General features: G+C 31.7%; 3 protein-coding genes and 2 non-coding genes across 6 annotated transcripts; 2 read left to right on the top strand and 3 right to left on the bottom strand.

The window, feature by feature from the left end:
- Nucleotides 1-2,921: 2,921 nt before the first annotated feature.
- On the bottom strand, nt 2,922-4,106 carry LOC137830181 (autophagy-related protein 8i). Its single transcript, XM_068637356.1, has 5 exons — nt 3,952-4,106; nt 3,793-3,848; nt 3,483-3,535; nt 3,225-3,343; nt 2,922-3,126 (listed from the first exon to the last, which is right to left on the bottom strand). The coding sequence occupies exons 1-5, from the start codon at nt 3,989-3,991 to the stop codon at nt 3,026-3,028; spliced, it is 369 nt and encodes a 122-aa protein (XP_068493457.1). The 5' UTR covers nt 3,992-4,106; the 3' UTR covers nt 2,922-3,025.
- A 77-nt stretch (nt 4,107-4,183) lies between these two features.
- On the top strand, nt 4,184-4,256 carry TRNAF-GAA (transfer RNA phenylalanine (anticodon GAA)). Its single transcript has one exon. It is a non-coding gene; the product is annotated as a tRNA-Phe (tRNA).
- A 2,404-nt stretch (nt 4,257-6,660) lies between these two features.
- On the bottom strand, nt 6,661-6,733 carry TRNAF-GAA (transfer RNA phenylalanine (anticodon GAA)). The gene has a single exon. It is a non-coding gene; the product is annotated as a tRNA-Phe (tRNA).
- Nucleotides 6,734-8,257: 1,524 nt separating this feature from the next.
- LOC137830172 (S-adenosylmethionine synthase 1) lies at nt 8,258-11,440 on the top strand. The gene is made up of 2 exons (XM_068637347.1): nt 8,258-8,458; nt 10,068-11,440. Exon 2 carries the CDS (start codon nt 10,076-10,078, stop codon nt 11,258-11,260), a length of 1,185 nt encoding a protein of 394 aa, XP_068493448.1. The 5' UTR covers nt 8,258-8,458; nt 10,068-10,075; the 3' UTR covers nt 11,261-11,440.
- A 2,412-nt stretch (nt 11,441-13,852) lies between these two features.
- LOC137830171 (squamosa promoter-binding-like protein 1) lies at nt 13,853-21,184 on the bottom strand. 2 transcript variants are annotated; one of them, XM_068637345.1, is made up of 11 exons: nt 20,961-21,184; nt 19,989-20,836; nt 19,549-19,730; nt 17,652-18,238; nt 17,017-17,091; nt 16,822-16,929; nt 16,612-16,729; nt 16,121-16,262; nt 15,842-15,986; nt 14,905-15,543; nt 13,853-14,512 (listed from the first exon to the last, which is right to left on the bottom strand). In XM_068637345.1, the coding sequence occupies exons 2-11, from the start codon at nt 20,591-20,593 to the stop codon at nt 14,069-14,071; spliced, it is 3,045 nt and encodes a 1,014-aa protein (XP_068493446.1). In that variant the 5' UTR covers nt 20,594-20,836; nt 20,961-21,184; the 3' UTR covers nt 13,853-14,068. The 2 variants fall into 2 exon arrangements, with proteins under 2 accessions (XP_068493446.1, XP_068493447.1); XM_068637346.1 differs by having other exon boundaries at nt 19,989-20,840; nt 20,961-21,144.
- Between the last annotated feature and the right edge of the window lie 4,448 nt (nt 21,185-25,632).

Genomic DNA, 25,632 nt, shown 5'->3' with positions numbered 1-25,632 from the left:
AAAGAAAACCTCTCGGCCAAGGAAGAATTCACCCAAGTGAATCCCTGTCGAGAGTACGGATGAAAACCTCTCGGCCTTTCGGCCAAGAGAGTTCGAAAGAAAACCTCTCAGCCAAGGAAGAATTCACCCAAGTGAATCCTTGCCGAGAGTACGAAAGAAAACCTCTCGGCCAAGGAAGAATTCCCCCAAGGGAATCCCTGCCGATAGTACGAAAGGAAAACATCTCGGCCAAGGAAGAATTCACCCAAGTGAATCTCTGCCGAGAGTACGAAAGAAAAGCCTCTCGGCCAAGAGAGTTGAAAGAAAACCTCTCGGCCAAGGAAGAATTCACCCAAGTGAATCCCTGTCGAGAGTACGAAAGAAAACCTCTCGGCCAAGGAAAAATTCACCCAAGTGAATCCCTACCGAGAGTACGAAAGAAAAACCTCTCGGCCTCTCAGCCAAGAGAGTTCGCAAGAAAACCTCTCGGCCAAGGAAGAATTCACCCAAGTGAATCCCTGTCGAGAGTACAGAAGAAAAACCTCTCGGCCTCTCGGCCAAGAAAGTTCGAAAGAAAACCTCTCCGCCAAAAATTACATCTAGCATACGTCTTTCACCACTACATCTACACGCGCCTCGAGTAGAAGTAACCACACTCGACATCCAACAACAAAACAATCACGAACACAATCGGCATGCGAATACTCACGGCAATTCGACTCTACGTTACGTTTAAACCAACTCACTCGAGCCTGGGGGGCATATGTACTACCTGATGGCCGAAAGGCCGACCAGACGACCAAGTCGACTAGACGACAAGATGCAAAACTAAACACATAATTAGGTATAAACAAGCCAACTTAGGTGATAAGCACGGTTAAGGCATAATTGGGCCTTCGTTTGAACCCTAAAGCAGGTCCATAACAGCCATAACCCATTTAGAGCAGTATAAATAGCAGAAGAGGCACAACACTCAAGGTAACTATTCACTCCCCACTCTTCTAGTACTTAGCTCTCGGTCTGACTTGATCGTCGGAGTCTCTTCGCAGGTACTCCCCCCGTCGTGTCCAAGCCGAAGATCCAGCTGGAAGAAGACCAACCGAAAGACCGACAAGACGAGAAAAACAGCACAAGACATCATCAGAGGAAGTGTTCTGCAGGGTTTAGATCTTGTAGGAACATAAATCATCTAGTATTAAAATGTTCACAAAATATTAAATAAGAATTAAACAGATTGATATGTATTGAACAAATATTTTGGTTTCAAAAGTATACATCATCTAGTATTAAAATATTTATTAAATACTCATTAATTGATACAATAATATAATTTAGGAAAACTTTTGGAAAAGTATTGCAAATGAACTCAACATCCCAAAGTTTATTATAGTGAATGAATTAAATTTCAGCAACCCATAAACTTAAATTTTAAGTACTCTTACTTGAAATTGAAAATCTTAGACAAAAGTTTTAGAGCAATTATAACAATCTCACTCTTATATTTACGACATTATAATAAGTAAATTCTTAATTTAATATGCCTGAAATGTCCTTTAATTTTTTTTTCAAAGCTAACTCCATTATATCTTTCAGAATATACAGACATGACGACATAACATGAAGTGTTAAACTTAATAAAATGAAATCTCCGATAACTTTTACCAAAGCTTCTGTCTGCAATCATCCAACTATGTGATACTATCACTACTGTTTTGTACACAAAATTTCACAAAAATTTAGATTTTTAGATATGTAATCATTCGATAAATTTCCAGTGCTTGAATTCGTTACCTAGAAAATTTGCCTTGTTCTTGACTTTGATGAAGATGCATACACTAAATTTGATACACTTGCGGAAAATATCCCCAAGGAAATATAATCATGTATATATATATATATATATATATGCGGGTTGTGTACAGTAGTTTGGCTTGTCTTTTCTTGTACTTGAGTTGGCTAAGCTTGGCCTTGATGCACTGAAATAGAAAGCATTTGTTGATTGTTTGCTTGCTACGGTTCTGGTTTGCAAAGAAATATAACGTACAAAATGGAATAGTTCAAATCTTACTTGTACCAATTTGCAATATGTAGATGCTAGAAACATAACCCCAGAGATTAGTAGGTAGTTTTCTTAATCATTGTACATAAACTGCAGTGGAGCAATAGGCTTTCAAAAAGAGCAGTTGGAGGTTCCATCAAGGAATGATTACCATACAAATAAAGGCAAACAAAAACGGGGGAGCAGATGTAACACTCTTTGATATTTTACATTTATTTCCTATCAGATTCTTGTCCCTCATCTTCTTCAGATTCTGTTAGTTATATGCCTACGTGGGGGATTAATGTGTCTCTTCTAAATTGACATTGCAGCATGAGATATACAAAACGAATCCTGGGCATTCTTTAGTTGACACTTTGCATCTTGATTTGTTAATCGTGTTCCCTTACAGTATTTTCGCTGTTAATGTTTCTTCATATTTTAAAATAGGACGAGGCCGTTGAGGGATTGGCCTTTTATTATTCAAGATGAAGCAAACACAGACAGGCTTCGATACAAATAACAAGTTGATTTAACCATGAGATTAAACAGACAGAAGGATTGAATATTGATCAAATAAACCCATGGAATGATAGCATAAGTTTCCCTAAGATAAAAACATATACATTGCAAATGGTTGACAAATATATGAAAGACGAACATTTGTTTCCCGTTTGCCTTAAACAACTGAAACGTGCACAACATAGTAGATATAGATGAACTATACCAACCGAAATAGTGGTCTAAACTCTAAAGAGATGATGAAAACTTCTCATATTTTTTCCACACTCAACAAGGGTGTTATAGGCAATTTCCTATAGATCAGTGGTCATGAACTCTAAATCCAGTATAATCATTTAAAAACCACACATTATTTATTTATTGGCAAAGGTTAACCAGAACATAACAATCAATGATAATTTCCATACATATAACAAATTTATACAAGGTTTCTTGATCGTTACATCACAAAGTCAGGGTTGGACATTATAATGTACAGGGTATAGTTTAGTTTATGCACGAGCCAAAGGTTTTTTCAGTGCTATAATACATGTAAAGATATCCATCCTCATCCTTGAATGATCTGTAGACAGAGTCCATCAAACTAGCTGTAATAATCACAAACACAAGAAATTTCAGCGCCCCAGCAACAACAATAAAATTGAATAAGAAGAAAGAAACCATTGGGCTCATAGTACAGGCTTACCAGTTTGAGGCAAGGTATTCTTCACAAAAACAAAGAGAGCTTTCCCAGGGGGCAGACTAAGTCTGGAACTCAAAATATGAATGAAATGCCCAACAGACAAGTCTCGAGGAACAAGGTATCTAATAAAAACATTAAAAACCGAAATCATGATTATATTTTATGCATTTATAAATGTAATCACATATGTTCCTAATTCAATTTACGGCTACAGTTGATATCTCTTATGATGATTTCAATAATGCAAGCCGCTGATCTTACTTTTTCTTCTCCAACTCAGGCAGATCGCATTTGGCATATCTTTCCACAATCACCTGCATAAGAAAAAGAATAATCGGATTATAAAATGAGCAATTTAGGGCTACGGAAAGCATGTTCAGCGTTTCCGAGTGCTTATATAAAAATTTGGCACGTGAATCGTTCGTTATAAACAGTAGAGTGCAATGATGAACAGAGCTATAAGGATCCATCCACAAACAGAGATTAAATATTACGAAAACAAATATTGAATGATTAAAAATGAGTTAGTAATTCTAGAGAAGAGTGTGATTAGAATGAAGAAGGGGCTTACAGGGACTCGATCGGGGTATTTGGCCACAATTTCCCGCGATTCTTCGAGCCTTTGTTCTGCGCACAAATGAAATAAAATTGGTTTCAATAAGTCAACGCTTAACAAAAGGTAATAGTAACAATAACAGATTTGATTGAATGAAGGAAGAATTGAACGCACCGAAGGTATACTCATCCCTGAAACTTGAACTTCCTCCCATTGTTAGGTTGTTGTAGAGCTGAAGCAACTGGAGAGAGAATGAGAGGAAGAACGGTGTGAAGCCTTTCTTCCAATAATTCTTAACCCGTATGAAGAAGGACAAAACGTTCACGTTTTGGATAGACACGCATATTACACGTCACCACCTTTATAATTTGTAATCATAAATTACTTTTTAAACAAAAGTAAACAAGCGGGGATAGCTCAGTTGGGAGAGCGTCAGACTGAAGATCTGAAGGTCACGTGTTCGATCCACGTTCACCGCATTTTATTTTCTTTTTTACCTTCTTAATAATTTTTTATTTATTAATTATTTTATACTTTTGCAAATTTAAAAATATAATTTTATTTTGAATATTTAATATCATAGTTATTTATTATGTTTGTTTTATATTATAAGAAATTTATTAATATTAAAATAGTTTTTATTATTAATAAAATTTGTAAATTAATTTTAAATTGGTATTTAATATTGAGTTGAGTAAAAACAAATTAAGACATTTGTAACTTCATATATAATCGAATGTTGGGATTGAATCCTTTGATCATACATATAATTATATATTAAAATTTCCATATTTCACAATATTAAATCAAGTTAATTTTTGACTCTTTGTCATTAAAAAATATATTTTAATATTTATAATTTTTTATTATGTTTGTTTTCCTTTTTATGATGCCATTTTTTATTTTATATTTTAGACTACTATTATATTTTTATTGTACTAATTGATAGTTTATCTCGACGAGTGAACCAATTTTAACTTAACACATTTAAAAAAAGATTGTCATATCTTTAAGGAATACCAAACACTTAAATAGTTAATACATTTTTTAACTAAAACTTGCATAGAAATTATATATGAAATATTGAACAAATTAAACATAAGTTTACATATATTGAGCTTATTAAGAATAAAATAAGACGATTGTAACTTTATATATGATCCAATGTTAGGATTGAATTCTTTAATCATACATATAATTATATATTATATATTGAGTTTTCCGTATTCCACAATATTAAACCAAGTTAATTCTTTAGACTTTGTCACTAAGAAATCTAACAATAATAACTTCATTTGATTCCTTAGCTAAGAACATAACAATTATAACAAAAAAAAAAACATCAAATCTGTTCCCAGCAACAACTATAACCTTTGTATGATTTAGTTTATTTCTGAAAAAAATATATATTTTCCAATAACATTCCAAATTCAAATTCAATAATATAAATTTATCTACTTGTAAGCACTAAGTATAAAACTAAACAAAGAATTAAAAGACACAATATAAAATACACTTTTATATATATATATATATATATATATATATATATATATATATATAAATTACAACGAAGTTTCAAAATCATTCAAATTTCAAGATAAAGAAAGATTAAATAGTCATCATGAGTAGGATAATCCTTAAGGAGAAGAGAAGAGAAAATAACACAATTGATGTATTTAAGCTTTCAACTTTGTGGTACAAGTATTATTTTTCAACTTCAAAGTATTTTTTAGATTTCACAAAAACAAAATATCACTACACACTATAAAAAAAATTATTAAATAAAAATTAATTTTAAAAATAAAAAATAATAAATTGCTATATTAACTAAATTATATACTATTTTAAAGACTAAAAAAATTATTGATACCAAAATTAATTTCTATTATTCATAAATAATTTTTAAATTAGTATCTAATTAGTTATAAACTATTTATCAATAATAGAAATTTAATTTTTATATCAATAGTTTTTATAATCTTCAAAATAATATATAATTTAGTTAATATAACAATTAATTATTTTTATTTAATGATTTTTTAATAATATCCACTTATTTATCTTTCAGCTAATTATATGTTGAAAAATTCATAACCTTTCACTGAAGCTAGTGTTTTTCGCTAAGTGAAACTAACACTTCAAGTTAAATAAATACTTTTTTTTGGCTAAAACGAAAATACCTTTGTTGGGGCGAAATTGATGCTGAGAGACTACTTCTACTTTTCTCCTTTCCACTCAAATGAAAATATTTGGCATGAACGAACCTTGTCTTGTACAATTGGCCTCTTCTAGTTGATTAATTCATTTTTTTTTTCATTATACACAAAACGTAGAAGATTAATTCATTTATTTTTCCATTATTCACAAAATATTTTTTCTTTTTTTCATCGATTAGTTGATTTCTCTTTAAATTTGGTATTTGCTACTGCATAAAAGTATACAAAATATTATTCTACATTGAGAGAAATTATGATCAAAATTAAAGAAAAATCAAGCTATTAAGTGTTCAATAAAAAACCATAATTTTATTGAATTTTGCCACTTAGTAGCATTCATTATCTGAATCCTTTAATAATAGTTTACTACCATATTTTATTCTTATACTTTATTATAATTATCAAATTTATTATTAATTTTATTCACATATGTCTATGATATGTTGTGTTTATTATACTCTTATTTTATTATTATTTAAGATAATGTCTTCAATTATGTAAAACGTGAAGTTTAGATATCCTTTATAATTTTTAAAGTAATTATTATAGAGGTTAATATTATTCTATAATTGAGAGACAATATATAATTTTATATTATTTATGTTAAATTACTCAGAAATGATTCCAAAAGTGGAGGAGAGAGGATAGCATAAAAATTCAGAATTGCGGTGAACGTGGATCGAACACGTGACCTTCAGATCTTCAGTCTGACGCTCTCCCAACTGAGCTATCCCCGCTTGTTTATTTCTGTTTAGAAAGTAATATATATTTATACATTCTACACAATATTAATTTAATACTTAGGTTCTTACCTAAAGCTGAAGAACTAAGATTTTAATAAATAAAACACCAAGTAGTCTTGTCACATCAGAATAGGGCTTGCCAAATTTTATAATTTTAGTCTCTAACTTTTCCAATGTTATGTAAAAAATCTATATATAATTATATAATCGGGAAATATTCTCATTTCTTACCTTTATTAAATATAAAACTTCCATGGATGAAGTGTTAGGTTTAATACTTATCCAAGAATTTGTCCATATATTTTAAAATTAATAACATTATTGTTATAACAACAAAAAAGTAAAGGGCTAGGGTCCTCTGCAGCAATTCTTATATTTACTTCAAATGTAGGAAATATATCATAATCATAATCTTCTTTTGATTATGTTGTTCTAGTATATTATTATATATGGGTTTCGTACCTCTCTTGTCAAATTTATGCTATTTTGCTTGATAAAAATGTACGTTTACTAACATTACTCTTTAAATAGTAATTTTTTTAATATTTTCTCATAAACAAAATGACTTGTATAATTGGTTATTAAAGGAATTTTAAAAATTCATATTTTGCATGCCACATTTTTAATTTTCTTATAATACTCATGATATTAATTTGAGTTTAAAAATTAAAATTTGACACTTTATGTGAAATTGGTAAAAATAGAAATAATATTTCTCAATTTAAATAGTTTATTAACATACATTTCACCCTCATTTTAAAAGTCATGTATCTAATTTATTCTTATCTAACAAAGTAAATTCTAGTTATTCTCTCTCTCTTTTTTTTTTTTCTGAGAGGAATAAAACATGTATAATTTCCATTGCAATAATAAGCTCAGTACAATTGGGAAGATATGAAAAACATGGGAGCTAGCTAATGTAAGCCCTTTTAAGAGAGTGAATAGTTACATTGATTTGCTTCCTAAACTTAAACTTAAAGTTATAACAATATTTTTTTGTTGTTTAAACTATTTTTTTGTTAGAATATGTTAATGTAATACTTGGAGTGTTTTAAAAGATTAACCTCTAAATATGCTCATGAAAATCATACTTAAGTATTAAATTACGTTGACCTATATTTAATGCCTTTTACTGGCCCTTGACCTATTTGGATGCAGCAACATAAAATTACTGCATGACCTCTACTCAGTTTAAGAAAATGCTAAAAGAAACAACTCATGAATAACATTGTCTTTTATATAATAATGTCGACCAAAAGAAAAATGGTTTCTACCTTCGAACAAAATATCTTAGAGTACACAAAAAATAATTAAAGATTTTAATCAAGAGATATTTAACATATATTATTAAATATTTGAAATAAATATTAAGTAGGTTTAGTTTTTAACAAAATCGTTTTCTTAATATTTTTTTCTTATATTCGTCAGCATTTTCAAAATTGAAGTTGGTAAGAGAGCGACCGGAACCATCAGGTAACACGTCACCGGGAATTTATGCTTAGGGAATTATGTGTGTCTAACGCAATTATTTTTCTCTCTCACCACCAACCGTGACAAATCGCAGCCATTCATTTGGCCGTGAAATCTAGCCGTTACTTGGCTTCTACAAATAAAGCGTTTGGAGGTGATGCTGTGTGATTCTCACTGCTAACTGCAATTCTACGAGCTCTTCTCTCTCTGCTCTGTTCCAAACTATTATTCGTATCTCTCTCACCACAGGTACGCATGTTTATTTGTTTTTCTCTCTCTCTTTCTTTCATCGTATTATTGTTACATTTTTACTTTCTGTCATTTGTGTTTTGAGGTTTTGCATCGCTTATGTCTCTGTTGGTGCTGCTATTCTACCCTGTCGGTAGCAGTAACACTTAATATTCAAGAATAGTTTGTAGACCGTTACAGTTACAGATCTCAATTTTTGATTTATTTTTCTCTATTCCTCTTTTGAATTGCTCCGCTTTGGTTAACTTTGTGTCACTGTTCGCTCTGCGTCGTTCACTCTTAGATATCTGTTTGGATGTTAAAATATTGATTCATAAACCTGCTGTTTGTTTCAGTTCTTTTTCTAGTCGAACGTTGTTTTTGGAATAAAATTCCGTGTTTTCTCTCTCTCTAAATCAGATCTAGAGAGAGGAACAAGTGTTTTTTTAAACAACATTTCTCATTTTGTTTATGTTACTTTTTTTAATTTAACCTTAGCATTATTTCCATTGATTTGCCTGGCTTAGAGGATATCCTCATTGCAACATTTTGAAATGCAGTTTTTTTTCCATCTTTAGTTAGTGACATATATTTACAGAGTAATGTTTCTTTTCATTGTTGCTTTGTACTTTGAGATAATTGTTTATGGATTAAGAAATGTTCAATAGATGAAAATTTGGATTAAAAACCTTATTTTACACCATGTCTTAATTTTAGGACTAGTAAAATAGTATTATAAATTCTTACTCGTTTAACTAATTGTAATAATAACAATGTTGATTATTAAAACAATTTAGTATTTGTCACCAAACTTTATTGTTATTCGCTACTTATATTGGTATTAATTTGGAGTAATTAGACCTTATTTTAAAGTGATTTAATTAATTCTAGTATGTTATAGGTATTTTCACTCTCTCATAAATATAAAAAATAATAATCTAAGTTAGTTGAAAAATATTTTAAATAGAGATGTAATTGAGAAAAATAAATGATTTAAAACATGAATTGTTTTGTAAAAATAAAATGCAAATAATGAAAAAAATATGGGAAGAAGGATGTATTTTTCTCAGTTTTGCATAAAATATTACTAGATAGATAAAAAATGAAAAACGTATTGCAATTAGAGTTTAACTTCGACAATCTAAAGTTTTTCTGCAAATTTTTATTATTCAGATTATTTGAAAACTTAATTCTTGATTAAAGAACAACGTAAACAACGTCCAAGAAAATATATATAAATTTGTCTAATGCAGAAAGAGAACCACCTTATCATTATGCACTTAAAAGAAACATCACTACATCAAGTTCTGATCTCAATCTCGTCGAGTTTTATTTTAAGAAAAATACAATTTTCGTAATATGTCTTGTCATTTTATTTTTATGTTTCATGGTATGTTCTTTATTCTATACTACTCTTTGTCAGATGCCGAAGAAATTGATCTCGTACTTTGTTATCTTGGCTGATTTTGTTTTCCTAGCTAAACTTTCAGAAAGAAAAGATAAACTTTTCAGTCAGTTTCAGCATCAAATTTCAGGATTTTCCATCAATTTGCTTCGCTGGATCTTTTGTTTTTCAAGCTTTTGGGCCATGTTAGACTAAATATTTTGTTTTGTTTTCTATTTTATGCAGCTTGAGAAATGGCAACAGAGACATTTCTATTCACCTCTGAATCCGTCAATGAGGGCCACCCTGACAAGCTGTGTGACCAGATCTCAGACGCAGTGCTTGATGCCTGCCTTGAACAGGATCCTGAGAGCAAGGTTGCCTGTGAGACATGCACCAAGACTAACATGGTCATGGTCTTCGGAGAGATTACAACCAAAGGCAACATAGACTATGAGAAGATTGTTCGCGACACTTGCCGCAACATTGGATTTGTCTCTGATGATGTAGGTCTTGATGCTGATAAATGCAAGGTGTTGGTGAACATTGAGCAGCAGAGTCCTGATATTGCTCAGGGTGTGCATGGCCACTTCACCAAGCGCCCAGAAGAAGTTGGTGCTGGTGACCAGGGTCATATGTTTGGTTATGCCACTGATGAAACCCCTGAATACATGCCACTGAGCCATGTCCTTGCAACCAAACTAGGAGCTCGCCTTACTGAGGTTAGGAAGAATGGAACCTGTGCTTGGTTGAGACCAGATGGTAAGACACAAGTGACAGTAGAGTACTACAATGAGAATGGTGCCATGGTTCCGGTTCGTGTCCACACTGTCCTCATTTCCACCCAGCATGATGAGACTGTCACTAATGAACAAATTGCTGCGGATCTTAAGGAGCATGTTATCGAGCCTGTGATTCCTAAGAAGTACATGGATGACAAGACCATCTTCCACCTTAATCCTTCTGGTAGATTTGTCATTGGTGGCCCTCATGGTGATGCTGGTCTCACTGGGAGAAAGATTATCATTGATACTTATGGTGGGTGGGGTGCACATGGAGGCGGTGCTTTCTCTGGAAAGGACCCTACTAAGGTTGATAGAAGTGGTGCCTATGTTGCAAGACAAGCAGCAAAGAGTATTGTAGCAAGTGGACTTGCACGCAGGTGCATTGTTCAAGTCTCCTATGCAATTGGTGTTCCAGAACCATTGTCAGTCTTTATTGACAGTTATGGAACTGGAAAGATTCCCGACAAGGAGATTCTTCAACTTGTGAAGGAGAATTTTGACTTCAGGCCTGGAATGATCACCATTAACTTGGATCTCAAGAGGGGTGGCTACAGGTTCCTCAAGACAGCTGCTTATGGACACTTTGGAAGAGATGACCCTGATTTCACCTGGGAACTTGTCAAGCCACTCAAGTGGGAGAAGCCTCAAAATTAAGCTTTTGTTGGATGATTGATTGGAACCAAGTTTTATTCATGCAGTAGAATTTGGATCAAAATTCACTGTAGGTGACCCCCTTGCTTGGGTGTTTGCTATGGAGGGGGTAGATTTTTACCCATTCAAAAATAAAGTGTTTTGCTACACAATTTTCATATCGAAAATTGTTTTCTATGTTTACATCTGCGTTTATTTAAATAATTATAAATTTAATTGAGATTAACCCTCGTCAAAATCTGCTTTTCCGGGAATAAACAAATGCAATAATTTTATAAAAACCAACATTCTTTGTCTACTAATTGATTGGTACCTCCATTATCAAACGCACTCCACCAAAGACCAAATAAAAAATAAATAAAAAAGGAGAGAGAGTATCATCAGTTCTTTTTCCTTTCCAAGTTGAAACCAAGGCCAATTTATCAAATGAATTAAAAACCTTCCACTCTAAATCGTATTAAAACAAGTTGAAGATTTTGAAGAAAAACAATAAATCGTATATGTACCAAACCATTGGTTTTCTTAACCCAGCTTTAATGTCTCATTTTATGCATTGATTTTAATCTTCACCATGTTAACTCACATCCGAATACATAACAGACTAACTTCCTTGTAGTTGTATAGTAAAATTAGAATTGTCACATCCAAGTATGGGAAAAGGCAGGAGATAGAAGAAAACAACGAAGAAAGTTATGGGTTCATATAAATTGTAATCTATCATAGCTGATATAACAAGTGATATCAACTAGTTCTAAATTGACGAACTTAGTAAATAGTCTAGTTGGTATAATAAGTTATATGAACCATAAAATATAATATGTGTTAGTAGTATATCAATCACAATACATCCACGATTTTTATTATTTTATGTTGCGCTTACTAGGTCGTGTGTGTTCAATATTCATGAATATTCCAGAGATCTTGCTAAGATCTCATGAAAGCGGCCTCCATTGACACTCGTAGAGATGATTTCATCAAGTGTATATTTCAAATCATACATCCCGTATGAGATATGAAAATCATTAAAAATCCAAGTATTTTTTTTTAATTGAATAAAGTCCTAATGGCCTTATTCCGATGTTTTGCACCACGAACACTAATAACTTCTAAAAAACTTGTTGAATCATTTTCAACTAGATAAGTGTAAAAATCATCTCCAAAGAAAGTTTCCTTTTTGTCTTTTACTTTTTTGACATCATCACACATGACATCACTAGCAATATCTATATGTTGTTCATATATACCATTATTCTTTTAAGGGATGTCCAAAGAACTAAACTTTTTTTATTTCTACTATAGTATTACGTTCAATTATATTACTATTAAGAACAAAAAATCTGTAGACAACACTATGTTCTGCATAGCCTAAGAACATGCAATCCAAAGTTTTAGAATCTATTTTTGTTTTTAGGATCAAGTAACATCACTTTAGCTAAACACTCACACACTTAGGTATTTAATATTAGGTTGATAACTTTTTTCACAAATCATATGGTGTTTTACCAGTTTTCTTATGTGGTATCCTATTTTGTAAAAAACATATTGTAAGAAGTGTTTCACCCCCTCAAAGATTATCAGGAGCATTAAAACTAATAAGCATATCATTCATAATTTATTTAAGAGTCATATTTTTCCTTTTAACTACTCCATTAGATTCAGGTACATACAATGAGGTTACTTCATGAATAATACATTCTCTAACACAATAATCATTAAATAAAACATATTCACCACTTATATATGATCCAGTCCTTTTATTTTTTCTATTTAATTGATTTTCTACTTCTATCTCATCTTATATGTTAAAAACATATCAAATGCTCTATAAAATTAATCTTAGATATTCAGTTTGATGTTCTATAAAATGACATGTTTTCTTCATTATTTTAGATTCTACATATATATCACATTTTCTACTTTGTTTGTCATGCTTGTTAATTAATCCTAATAATTGAAATTTAATAACATATGAAGAATTTACATGTTCTAATCTAGCATGTCACACATCATAAGAGTCAACAATATAATCAGAAGACCCAAATCTAGATTCATTGATCATTTATATATTTATCTCCCAAGTAAATATAAGAAATAGTAAAAAGTAAATTTATATATTTATTATAAGTATAGGCTAGATGTGAAAATATACTAGTAATTAAATGTGATTAGCAAAATTATAAAGGAGACCTAAGTGTTGAGCATTTTAACTTTTACATTTTAATTATCCAACACAACTGTTTGTGAAAATCATTTTGGAAACTGTTTTCTAGTAGTAACCTTCATTAACTAACTAGTTCTTTTCAGCAAGGACGGATACCTTTGTCCCAATTCTCAGAGATTATTCCTCAAAATCTTGCTTGTAGTTATTTGACTATCAGAACATATTGAATTATATATTAACTGAATCTTAAAGACCATAACTTTTTTAAAAGTTGATTTATTTTGTAATTTAGGACATATTTTTGGGAAATTTTCTCTTATAATTTAAACAAATCCAAACACGCTATAACCCTAGGCATTCGATACTTCAATATAATTATCATTTATACGAACTCGTCGTTTAATCAAAGGCGGGTGTAATATTCCACACAAGTATTACACTAAAATAATCCTATCAAATAAAGTTTGAAGTAGAGTTGCATCTACATACATTGTACAAACATGACAATTTAATGACAACAAATACGTAAACAATATTGCACAGTTTAGCTAATACAAAGAACCAATCCTACAGGAAATCTCAGTCATTCAGTATATGAACGAATCCTTACATTACCTATCAAGTTTTATTGAGTTGCAAGTTAATGAACCTTAGCTTGTTCCAAAGTCCAACGTTTCCCATCTGAAGGGTCGGAACATACATATTACTTCGGGAGAGCTCTTAAACAGAAGGGCCACACAGACACAGACTGCAGCTATGGCTACCATTGAGAGCATTGCAGGTCTGTATACCATAGACTTCCCTACTGCGGTTCTGCAGAACATTTTACTGTCACAGAGTTTACAAGGCCTTTGGCTAAGCCTTACTGCAGGCTTTCCAATCTCAAAGCTAGAGGATGCCTCATTCTGCTTCTGGTTTGTATTGCTCTCTGTCGTGTTACTTGGAATCTCAACCACCACATGAGCTGCTCCATGTCTCTTGTTAATTTTCTTCTGCACCAAGTGAATGTAAGCATAATGACCACGTAAACGTGCATAATCCTCAGGTGTAGAGCCTGTGCTGTCACGAGCATTTTTCCATGCTTCAATTCCAACCTGTATTAAAAACTCCATATTAACTAACCTGAAAACATTAAGCTCCAGATTTCCAGCAAGGCATAAAATCGTAAAAAAGGTTATTTCTATCAAGGTTTCAGCTCATTCAAAGTCAGACAATATTGTTGGTGTAAGTAGTTCTGTTGGTAACCAGTTACACAGATTGTTTGTTTTCGGAAAACACAGGTTAATGATGCCCAAAAAAAATTAAAAAATGCAGAGTATGCAATGGTGACAAAAATTCAAATACTGTAACATCTAAATGCAGTATTTGGATACAGAATGTGCAAGAATTAAATGCGATGGAGGTGGTCCAAATAAAACTGAAGTAATCTCCAACATAGTAAAAGTCAATCCTCACTGATATATAATTTGATGTAGCAGAAACTTACCATGCAAGGATCATTAGTTAAAGCATCGAGCACATCCTCGGAACCATCTTTCCCAGCTGCTATATGGAGTGGTGTCAAACCAGCAGGACCAACAACATCAGGTCTAAACAAGAAGGTCTTGTTCTCTCCATCAACTAGAGCCTTGACTTCAGGTTCTAGTTCATCTGAAACATTCTCAGGAACATATCCCAAAAGCAACTCCACTAACTGCTTGCTATTTCTCCTTACAGCTTTGTGAAGGAGACCCATCTCTGAAAGTGCAAGATACAGGGAAGGGTGATCTCCTATATTTACAGTTCCATCAAGCAGTAGATTTAGAAGTTTTTTCACTGCTGCACACCAATCATGATCCATGGAAAACTCCATAAGCCACTTAAACCGTTTCAGTGGATAGAGTTCAACGCTAGAGTTCAAGTGAACCATCCTTAATTTCAACTGGCTTCTGTGAAGAAGCCAGCCCATTTCATGAATAAAATCCATGGCTTGATTTTTGGCTTTAACTTTTCCAGTCCCTTCAATATCTGGGTCAGTTTCACTTATTTCTAGAAGAGGCTCAAGTGTACAGATTTCTGAGCAAACATCCTCCTCCTCCACAACAATGAAAGGAAAAAAGCTGCTACTCAAACTCTGGTCCTCAATCTAGCAAAAACAAAAGTATAAAAAATAAAGCTCAGCCACATAGAATTAGTACATCATTGCCTATCTTACGTTAAAAATGACACACTAGTAAATATATATATATATATATATATATATGCTAATGTCAATAAGATTCAACTATCAGAGTTAGGAAACAGAAACCAGTGTGAGTGAAAGTGTGTCATAAAATAAAAGTAAAAACAAGGTAATATATAAATATGTTTTTCTTCTTCATGGATAAACTACTGTCCATCCCTACTTTTTAGGGTTGATAATTTGGGAGAATGAAGAAAAGCACCTCAATAAATCCTCGTCCATTCATCACAGGGACAGAACATGAAAACTGGATGCACTGAAGTTCATCAGGCTCTTTGGCACACTGATCCATTGACATATGAGCATCTTCACAGACCACATATTTCCCTTCTACAGCACACATTAACCTGATGGTAGGTTTAAGGGTCATATAACATGATAGTTCAAAAAAAAACATAGATATATTTAAACAATGTCCTGGAACTCAGATAGTACGTAAACCATGCAAATGATTGACAATTCACAAAGCAATAGAGATTACCTAGTGGCAGGGCACATAAGGTTGACACCCTTAACAGAAAACTGAGCTCTCTTTGATGCTGGTACAGCAATTGGACTAACAGTCAAAATCTTGCTATAGTTGTTACTTCTGAAGGGTAAGGAGGTATCTATGACAACTTGACCTGCAGCATGAAAAATTGCAGCAAGATAACTAATTAGTCATAATGACGTATAAATACTGTTATTCCTGAATGATATAGTTTCATACATAAACCACATGACAACAATGTAGACTGTAGACAGCATTAGAAGCACCATAAAACTAAGAATGCTCAAAGCAATCCACCACCTAAAGTTATATATCTGGTTAAGACACAAGTTAAATATAGACAAAAGTGTTTAACATATATGTCACAGCAAGTTGAAACTTTTACACATATAATAAACTTGATTACTGAAAAAATAAATCTGACTCCTGTTATCTTGATCCCCTAACAACAATGACAAAAACAACAAGACATGGCAAGAGACCATTAAAAATGAAGGCCATCTGGTGCTGCACCCTGATGTGAACCCATCCATTTCTCCAAAAAGTGTCATCTGAGACATCCAACAGCCTATTCAAACTGGAAGTCAGATCATAGCAAAGCTGCAAAAGAGGGACGAAGCATACAAGGTCAAGAGTGTCCCCAGTTAAAATATAAAACCCCGTATAAATAGTTTTAGAAGAAAAAGGCTTACTTCCTCCCACAAAGCCTCAGCCTGACGTAGATAAATGGTCAAAACAATACAACCAGGCCGAATGTAGCTCTCCATATCAGTAGGACTGTGAGATAACCAGTCAAGAATCTGGCAATTGAAACCCTCAGTGTTATTAAATTTCAAATAAAAGACAATAATAGCACTTACTCAGAGACTTTGGAAAGCATAAAGTACCTGTGCTCTAAGTACAAGAGGAAAATCATTGGGCTCTTTACCAAAGAGCTTAAAAACAATTCGATCTGTACGACTCTGAATGATCGGAAAAAAAAAAATTAACCGTTAAATAAATGGCAACAACAATAATAAGTTAAATACAAAAGAAAGAGGAATTTTTTCAACAACCTAAGTGAAAAAGGGGAATTTAGATATTTCTTTACTAGTGTATTTAGCTATTCCCACCAACTCTTACCATCCCTTCACCAGCTCTAGAAAAAAGAAACCCTCCAAAACAAATACAAACCGACAACCTGAACTCAATTGCCCCCCACTCCTGCCCCCAGCCACTCTTACCAATCAAAGGTCTTGAGCCATGTTACTTCTTGGTTAATTTAAGCAGTTCACTTTTCTATAATTTTATCACCAAGCTGGCACCACATGTCAAGGTGGCATCAAAAGTCTATGAACCAAGACCACACACTTCCTTAAGTCCTTAATATACAATTCATTTACATGGTAATTTCTATCCTTTCTATTCAAAATCACATAATTATGGGAATGAATTGTCATTTTTTTTCTGTAAGGACAGTGAAAAAAAGCACAAGTAAACAGTAGATTAGCCAATTCAAAATAATGCAACAAGAAAAACAAACCTGAGCTTCTCCACTGGAACTAGAAGGAGACTGGGCAGAAGCCGAATCAGAATTTCCACTTGTTTGAGGTGGACTTGAGTGATGAGAATCTTGTTGTGCCCATGGGTAATCAAGAGAGCTAGTAACAAGATTTGCTGAGACAGGCAATCTTTCTAGATCTTCCATACCATCATCTGAGTCAATATATATGTCATTTAAATCAAAATTATTCATCTTGATCTGTCCAGAAGTACTGTCTCTGGCTTCTGAGTATGCCGGAGGACTGTTTGACATGCTGGGCTTTATAGAAGATGTAATTTGCTGTTCAGAGGCCCTAGCATCATGTGCATGCATAACTTGTTGCTGCAGTTTAGCCATGGACACAGCTTCATGCTGTCTTGTAACAGTTGGAGAACCTTGAGAACCATTGGAGAATAAAGTTGACACCATCTCTGACTTCCTTGATGAATCGCCTTCTATCAACAAATTCTCTGGTTCTCGCAAAAGGTTAGAAATGTTCTTACCCCCTTGCTCGCCATTCTGACTAGCAAGACTCCTCAGAATATGAGTTAGTAGATCCTGATCTGTAGTCTGATCTGACCTGTCAGCTATAATTCAATTAAAAATTCAATTCTCCATTCCCCAAAAAATTCTCAGTTGTAGCAGAAATACAGATCAGAAAAATAGACGTGAATATTTTTATTAAGCAAACACAATTAGATGTCATAAAACTAAAGGATCCCAAATGCCAGACTAACCATATGCTGCAATAAATAAGTGCTTAAAATAATTAGTCTAATGAGATCATAATCATAACATCACATAAGATTGACACTATTGCATAAGCAAATATTGTAAAATCATCCCCCAAAAATACTTATTCTTCAATGAAGGAGGACAAAAATTATTAGATAGCCTTGAAACTTTATCATTTTCAGTAACCATCCACAAATATAGTAACCTAACTCCTGTATCCTCCTTCGGAGAGGCCAATAGTTGGTCTCTTCATGCCAACTTGACAAAGAAATGGGCATAATTCATGTTAGTTTTAGAAAACTTCAACAATAAGACAGACCAATAAAGCTTATTTAATTACTGATTCCATTAAGTTCCCCGTACATATTACTTAATCAGCAATGAACACAGACTTAGTATTGTTATAGCTACTCACAATTCACAATATAAAGCCGTGACAAATTATTTGACTAAACAACTTAATACCATTTGGAATTTCTACTGCAATGTGGAGATATTAATCAGTAGTGAACATAATCAGGCTTTTAACAAAGCCTAAAACCTATGCCTATAAAACAAAGACGCATCAGAGAAAAAAGTCAAATAGCAAATAATCACCAGGTCAGAGTGCTAATTTAGATTTTTTATCACTTTCTCATCAGCAAAGTTGAGAGAACAGAAAGATAATTGAGCTTGCCCAGCAATTAAGGCACTAAAAATAGATTTCATATGGTAATTACCATAAGTAGATGTTGTCACAAGTAGGAAGAGCAAGGCTTTTGGACAACCTTCCAGTGCATCACCAACAGCAACAGGAAGTTTAATTGACAAAAAATGCAAAAATTGAAAAACATTTGTCCCACATGTTGTCCATCAAGATACTTACAAATTCTTATTAGTTGAAACTAATCTTGAGATAAGGGCTTACTAGGTAAAGATAAAAATCAAGCTCAAACCATTTTTGTTGCCCTCTCCTAACCTGCTAGACATTCTTCTTCTAGAAAGCTAAGATATTATATATATATATATATATATATATATATATATATATCAATAACCTTCATCTTTTCAAACTAGAGAGACAAGAATCAAGCAATGCATATATAAAATAATCAAGCATATTACATGAAATCAAATGCTTTGGGCGCTAGATACAGAGATAAGGATTTAAAGAAATACTCACAATGCATATTTGAAAGTATCTTCAATAAACTTATCAACAGATAGCTACTAGTCTGATCATCATTTAATGAACTTCCATTAGGAACAGGTTCATGATTCGTTTTCCTTCTTCGTTTATTATGTCCTGCCAAGCGTCTTCTGCAGCTTCTCTTTCCCTCATCAAACTCTTGAAGCATGTGAAACCTGTTGATAGAGTGCCATAAAATTATATGCTAGCATAAAAATAAATAACGAACGGTTGTTTGAAGGACTGCCAAAAGATACTTATTGTGATATTCAGCTGTATTCAGATATACTTTACAATTTTCATGATTTGCTACATCTTCATATCGTAATTAATACCATTTATTCCCTTTACACTAACTGTAAATAAGTTAAACAAATTCGAACTGATCAACTACAGCAAAAGCTGAAACCAATAAAAAAAGAACGGAAAATTACCTGCTACATTGTTGACAGAATCTCTGCATTGCATTTCCGACAAGTGCCCTACTGGCCTTGGAGTGCATCTCACAAACTTTATGTCGTCTGTGATAATCCTTAGCTTTGCTTAGATCAGCACTGCAGTCCTCCACCTGACAAACAGCTCGATTTGAAGTACTTCCAGATACTCTACTCTTCTTCCCATTCATACCATCCCAGCTCGCAACTTCCCTATCCACCACTGCAGAAGCATGCCCACCAAGCTTTAAACTAAGAGTACCCGTTTCCTCATTCAAACCATCATCCTCCAGCACAATAACTCTCCTTTTCTTGTCCCCTTCCTTGCTCCCCATGGGATCCCTAGGATCTACTTCCTCAGAGCATGAAGAACTGTTGGAGGGACCTCCGGCCACCGGGATCCCAGACCCTAGAGGGAAAAATTGCTGTCCCACTCCCACACCATCCGCTGGCACTGGATTCAACCGGCTTGCGATGAACAGATCGCCATCCCATCTCCAATCATTCAAATCCCACTCCGAGGACCTCTTCCCCACACCCCTCAAATCCGAGGAAGCACCCACACCAAAAAGATGATAAGCTTCCGCACCAAATCTAGCCTCCATGGTCACAACCAAAAACTCCAAACACCAAAATCCACAACTTAATTCAGTCACAGTACGAAATTAACCACACGGAATCACAACCACTTAACCTTGCTTCCACCCCAACAGTCCCAAAAATAGTAACCCGACGCAACCATGGTTCCAATTAAGCACAATCAGCATGACCACCAAGACTTCCAATTTCCCCAAGTCAACCACAGAGACCTTGCTCAGCTCAAGTACCAAGCAACAACCTCCCCCTTCCTATCTTCAACAAAAGAAAAGGTTTATCTTAAAACTCACCAGGAAGAAAAATTAAAACAATAAAAAAGGCTATCAAGTATAATTGAAGAACAAATTGATGATTAAGCAAAGAGAAATATCGTACCGGTACGTCTTAGGTTTGGCGGGAGAAGCAACGCAGATCGGCAGCGAGTGGATGTCAGTAAGTGAGCACGCGAATGGCGAACAGGTTCTGTGGACGGAAACGGTGTTGCTGCTGCTGCTGTTGATGATGATGGCGATGTGAATGTGAATTTTATTTCTTTTTTATTATTTTCCACTATGAGAAGGTACATAGATATTCTAAGAAAAGAAAATAATAATAATAATAATTATTATTATTATTATTGTTATTAATAAATTAATAAATGGTGGTGGGATTGGGAACAGTACACCCCACCAGCCACATAGTGGTAGGGCCAGTTGCACACTCTGCGTGTCCCTCGCTCTTTACGTTATGGAAGGAGGACCCAAAAACATTAACAAAAGATGCCTTTCCTTTCCTAACCCTGCACCCTCTGCACCAGATCCACGCCGTTCATCTTCGTTAAGTAAACGTCACATTCTTCCACTCCTCTGCAACACTTTTTTCCCTATCATCACCACATGCCCACCACGTGTGACACTCTTTCGCCCCCTTTCTCATTATTTCTCTAATGCAATTTTAATCACACTCCTACCATTATGCGCTGTCTCTAACTCTTAATTATCTTACCATTATTATCCTCTTTCACATTATCGATGCTCATTACTCAACACATACCAATTTTCATAACTGTTTAAATACTAACACTCTATAATACAAAAATTATGAAATATATTATCACATCAAATTTATCTCATATATTCAATTAATATTTAATTAATGATACAAAAAAATTCCTTACTAGCACATGCAAATGTATTGCCTATCTTTTTCCCTAGTTGAGATTTCTTTCAATGAATAATGTGGAACTGGAAACTTTATTTCTTTTTCGTATATTTAGCGAGAAAAGGAGAAACTTTTCCACGTCCCTTCTAATATCATCCATTCTTTTAAATGGTTTTTTATAAGTTGGAGGCGAAGATAATGTTTTATATTTCTTTCTTTCTTTCCTATTTAAATAATTCTGTAAAGGTTTGTAATTATTTTAGTGTTGTTTTTAATTACATATATTTATTTTCTAGGAGTCGTGGTTAAAGTTTTAAATTGTTTTCAGACGAACTTTAATAAAATTGTTTTTGAATAAAACTGGATTAAAATTAATTTTGATGTAGAGTAATTTATGTTTAAATGTTTTTATTATAAAATAATATAATGACGAAATTCAGTATAAATATTTTACCTGTAGCCAAAATTATTTAAAATCAATTTTAGACAGCTAATTTGATATTGTTTGAATATTTTAAAATTTGAGTGAAAAATTCTTTTTACTAAATAAACATTCTATTTATTATACAATAATATATTCTTTTTAAAACATACAAATAAAAAAAACAGGAAAATAATAGATTATTTATTTACTAATAATATCTATTGGATTTAGATTTTTCTTATTAAGGAGCATTATTTTGCTTGAAAGTTAATAAACAGTATACTGTATTAAATATAAAATAATGAAAGAGATAAAACTTTTTAAATCAATGACAACTATAAATTAATTTATTAAAATTAAAATGAAACGCTTTTATTGATACAAAATATTAAAATTTAAAGTTTAAAAATCAAATTCAAATTCAAATTATTTATGTTTTGAAACTTAATGAACCAACCAGGTATATAATATAAATTCAAAATAAACCACAACTAAGAATCTGTCAAATAATGAAATAACCGTCAAATTAGCAAACAATAGAAAAAATAAACTTAACAAAATAATGTTTTTTCTCAAAAAATAAAAATAAACCTGAAATATTACATAATTTTGTTTTAATTTTTATGATCTTATATTTTTAAATATTAGTTTATGTAGTTTTAATTGTAAAACAGTTTTTGACTAAATTATACAAATGATAATTTATTTTTATTTTTTATTTAGTTTGTTTTCTTGTTTAAAAAAAAAAACAATTTATATCTTTAAATCTTAAATCATACTTGTAAAACTCGGATTTAATAGATAGACAAGGTCGAGTTGTTATTCAAACTGAAAATATATTTGACCTGGATGAAGACATCTTAATCTATTGAGTTAATTGAAAAAAGTTGATAATTCAATTAAAATATTAAATTTATTTTATTCAATTTCTATTTATGGATTTGTATTGATATTAAAAACTTTATTTTGCATATTAATTACTTTATCTTAATGATGTTTAGAAATTTAAATTATAAAATCATAGTGCCGTGAATTTTCTTTATTATTTTCATTTATTAATACTTTATTTTAATAAATATTTAAATTAGGATTGGATTTATAAAAATATTAGACAAATATAATATATATTTTAGATAAAGTCAACTAGATTAATCAGTAACCTATGTCAGTCATTGATTATCCAATCATTAAATTTATCCAATTCTTACAAGACTTTTTTCCCTCTCCACTGTTTATTTGTTTATTCATTCAATCAATCAATTCTCTTTGTAAGAAAAAACCCGCTTTTATTTGACACAATTAAGAACCCTAATTTAAATTTCATATCAAAGTATAACTTTAGTTACATGAGTTTGACAACTAAATTTTATATTATGAAAGAGATTGAAATCAATTTCTTATTAAAGGCTGAAATAATACTTTTGATTTATAAAGTGATATGCATTATGCATTTAATTTTGTTATAAAGTTCTTATGTTAAATAGGATTTGATATTTATTTATTTATTTATTTATTATTATTATTATTATTTTAACCCCATCCTATTGCCTATAATTATTTTTTGTTTGTGGTTAGGTGGGAGAGGAAGAAAAAGAGATTAGGTGTAGTGAGAGAAGTAGAGAAAAAAAAAAGAGGGACCAAGGAGAAAGGTGGAGAATGAATTAAAAGGTTAATTTAAAATATTAACAGAATTAAATTTAAACTGAAAAGAAAATGATCTGCTTTCATAATAAACTAAATTTAAATTTAAAAAGAAAACAAAGTGAATAAAATGCAAAAAAGTTAAATTACCATTTATATAGTATAGCCATAATTTTATTAATACTGGTTTGACTACAATTAAGTCTTGAAGTAATGTGTCAATTATTTTAATGACCGCCGCCTAATTTAAAAAGATTGGAAATGATGATTGATTATGATTATATTAATTATATCTGATAGAAATCTTCGTACGATGTATCAGTAGCTAAAATTAAAATTAATAAATATTTAAAAGAAATTAAATTATATAGTATATTTTTTCTTTCTTTTCAACAAGATTCTTTATTTTTTGTTGGGTAGTTGTTGTATATATTGGTTCTATTTTTATCTCTTCATACTCTTTTTTTTATCTTTCTCTCTACTATAATTAGAAAGTAAAAATAAGTTATTTAGAATAAAAAAGAGTAAAAAAATGAGTTGGAAATTTCTACATTATTTTTTATCTTTAAACAAAATAATAAATCAATTAAATATATAAATTAATATTTATTTATATTTATAATAAACATTCACATACAATTCACTAAAAAGACAATGAAAGAAGAAAATTTTATTTCTTTTTTGATTTGAACAAAAATTCGCTCGTGAAAATCTAGCGGAGAGTTGGATTGAGTTGCAATTCTACTTTTGTTCAAGTAAACAATCATTCACTTGGTTTAAGCGAAAATATGATTGAAAGGAAGGTTGGTTTTCAATTCTATTAAGAAAAATAGGCCAAAAGCAAAGTTTGAATTTTCATTCTATTTCCACTTTAGCAAAAATGTAAGGACCTAAAAAATAGTTTTAGAATAGTAATAGTATAATTAAAATGACACATGAATATTTTATTATTAAAGTAAAAAGTATATATAAATAAAAAAATCAGTTATTCATTTTTCATTTTTAATATAATCACCATCTCTCTAGAAAAGTTTTCTTTTTCTCATTTGTCTTCTTTTTAAATTTCCAACCTCATCTTTTATAAGACTGACAATCAGAGGCCGCCACTAGATTACTAGCAGTGAATAGAACAAAATTGTCAATCAAAATTTTAATTAGAGTAAGTTCAATTATATTCTTTTTCCTTTGAATTAGTTTTATGTTTTCCTATTTACTTCGATAGATTTTCTTTGCATGAGGTACCCGAGACTTTAGGATGAGTCTCTAAGTCCTAATGATATGTTTGAACCATTGATCATGACTCTATGGTGCATGTTACGTTATCACTGTATTTTAGATCTCTTAGTGGGCACGCGTACTTCTAATGAGGTAAGAGAAGCTCGTTTTACTTTTCAATAGAATCATAGGTTAGAAGATTTCGATGTGAAGGTGATGTGGTCACAAACTTCATCTTTTCTTGCAGTGTTTGTTGTTGAGTAAATTAGAGTGTTTTGATTGATATTGGATGTAAAATTATAGAGATGGTAGATTTTGTTGATTATGTAAATTACATGTTGATTTTGACGAGATGAAATTCTTGAATATGTTTGAATTGTACTATGAATCATTTGAAGTGTGGTTGTTTGAGTTTGAAATTGAATTTGAATGAATCTGGTTTAGAATTATAAATGTATTGGTATATAGGTTGGCATAAAAGTTCAAGAAGAGTAACTCTCCAATTTTGAGCAAAGTGATATCATTTTAATCTTGTATGTTTTGTGAAAATATATATTTGGGTATTTATTTTTTAAAGAACACTTGAAAAATAATAAATTTTATAAAGTTTCTTCTGATATTTTTGGT

Source organism: Phaseolus vulgaris, chromosome 7 (assembly GCF_000499845.2).
Source record: "Phaseolus vulgaris cultivar G19833 chromosome 7, P. vulgaris v2.0, whole genome shotgun sequence".
Classification (NCBI taxonomy): Eukaryota; Viridiplantae; Streptophyta; class Magnoliopsida; order Fabales; family Fabaceae; genus Phaseolus; species Phaseolus vulgaris.
Note: the sequence above shows the minus strand (reverse complement) of the source record. Positions and strands in the feature narration are given on the sequence as shown.

Coding starts and splice junctions, on each gene's coding strand:
- LOC137830181 (XM_068637356.1), bottom strand. CDS start 3,991: ATGGGAGGAAGTTCAAGTTTCAGGGATGAGTATACCTTCG. Junction 3,536..3,792: donor AATACCCCGATCGAGTCCCT/GTAAGCCCCTTC, acceptor TTTCTTATGCAG/GTGATTGTGGAAAGATATGC. Junction 3,127..3,224: donor GAATACCTTGCCTCAAACTG/GTAAGCCTGTAC, acceptor TGATTATTACAG/CTAGTTTGATGGACTCTGTC.
- LOC137830172 (XM_068637347.1), top strand. CDS start 10,076: ATGGCAACAGAGACATTTCTATTCACCTCTGAATCCGTCAATGAGGGC.
- LOC137830171 (XM_068637345.1), bottom strand. CDS start 20,593: ATGGAGGCTAGATTTGGTGCGGAAGCTTATCATCTTTTTGGTGTGGGT. Junction 16,930..17,016: donor CTCTTGTACTTAGAGCACAG/GTACTTTATGCT, acceptor TTCAATTGCCAG/ATTCTTGACTGGTTATCTCA. Junction 16,730..16,821: donor CTGAGGCTTTGTGGGAGGAA/GTAAGCCTTTTT, acceptor CCTCTTTTGCAG/CTTTGCTATGATCTGACTTC.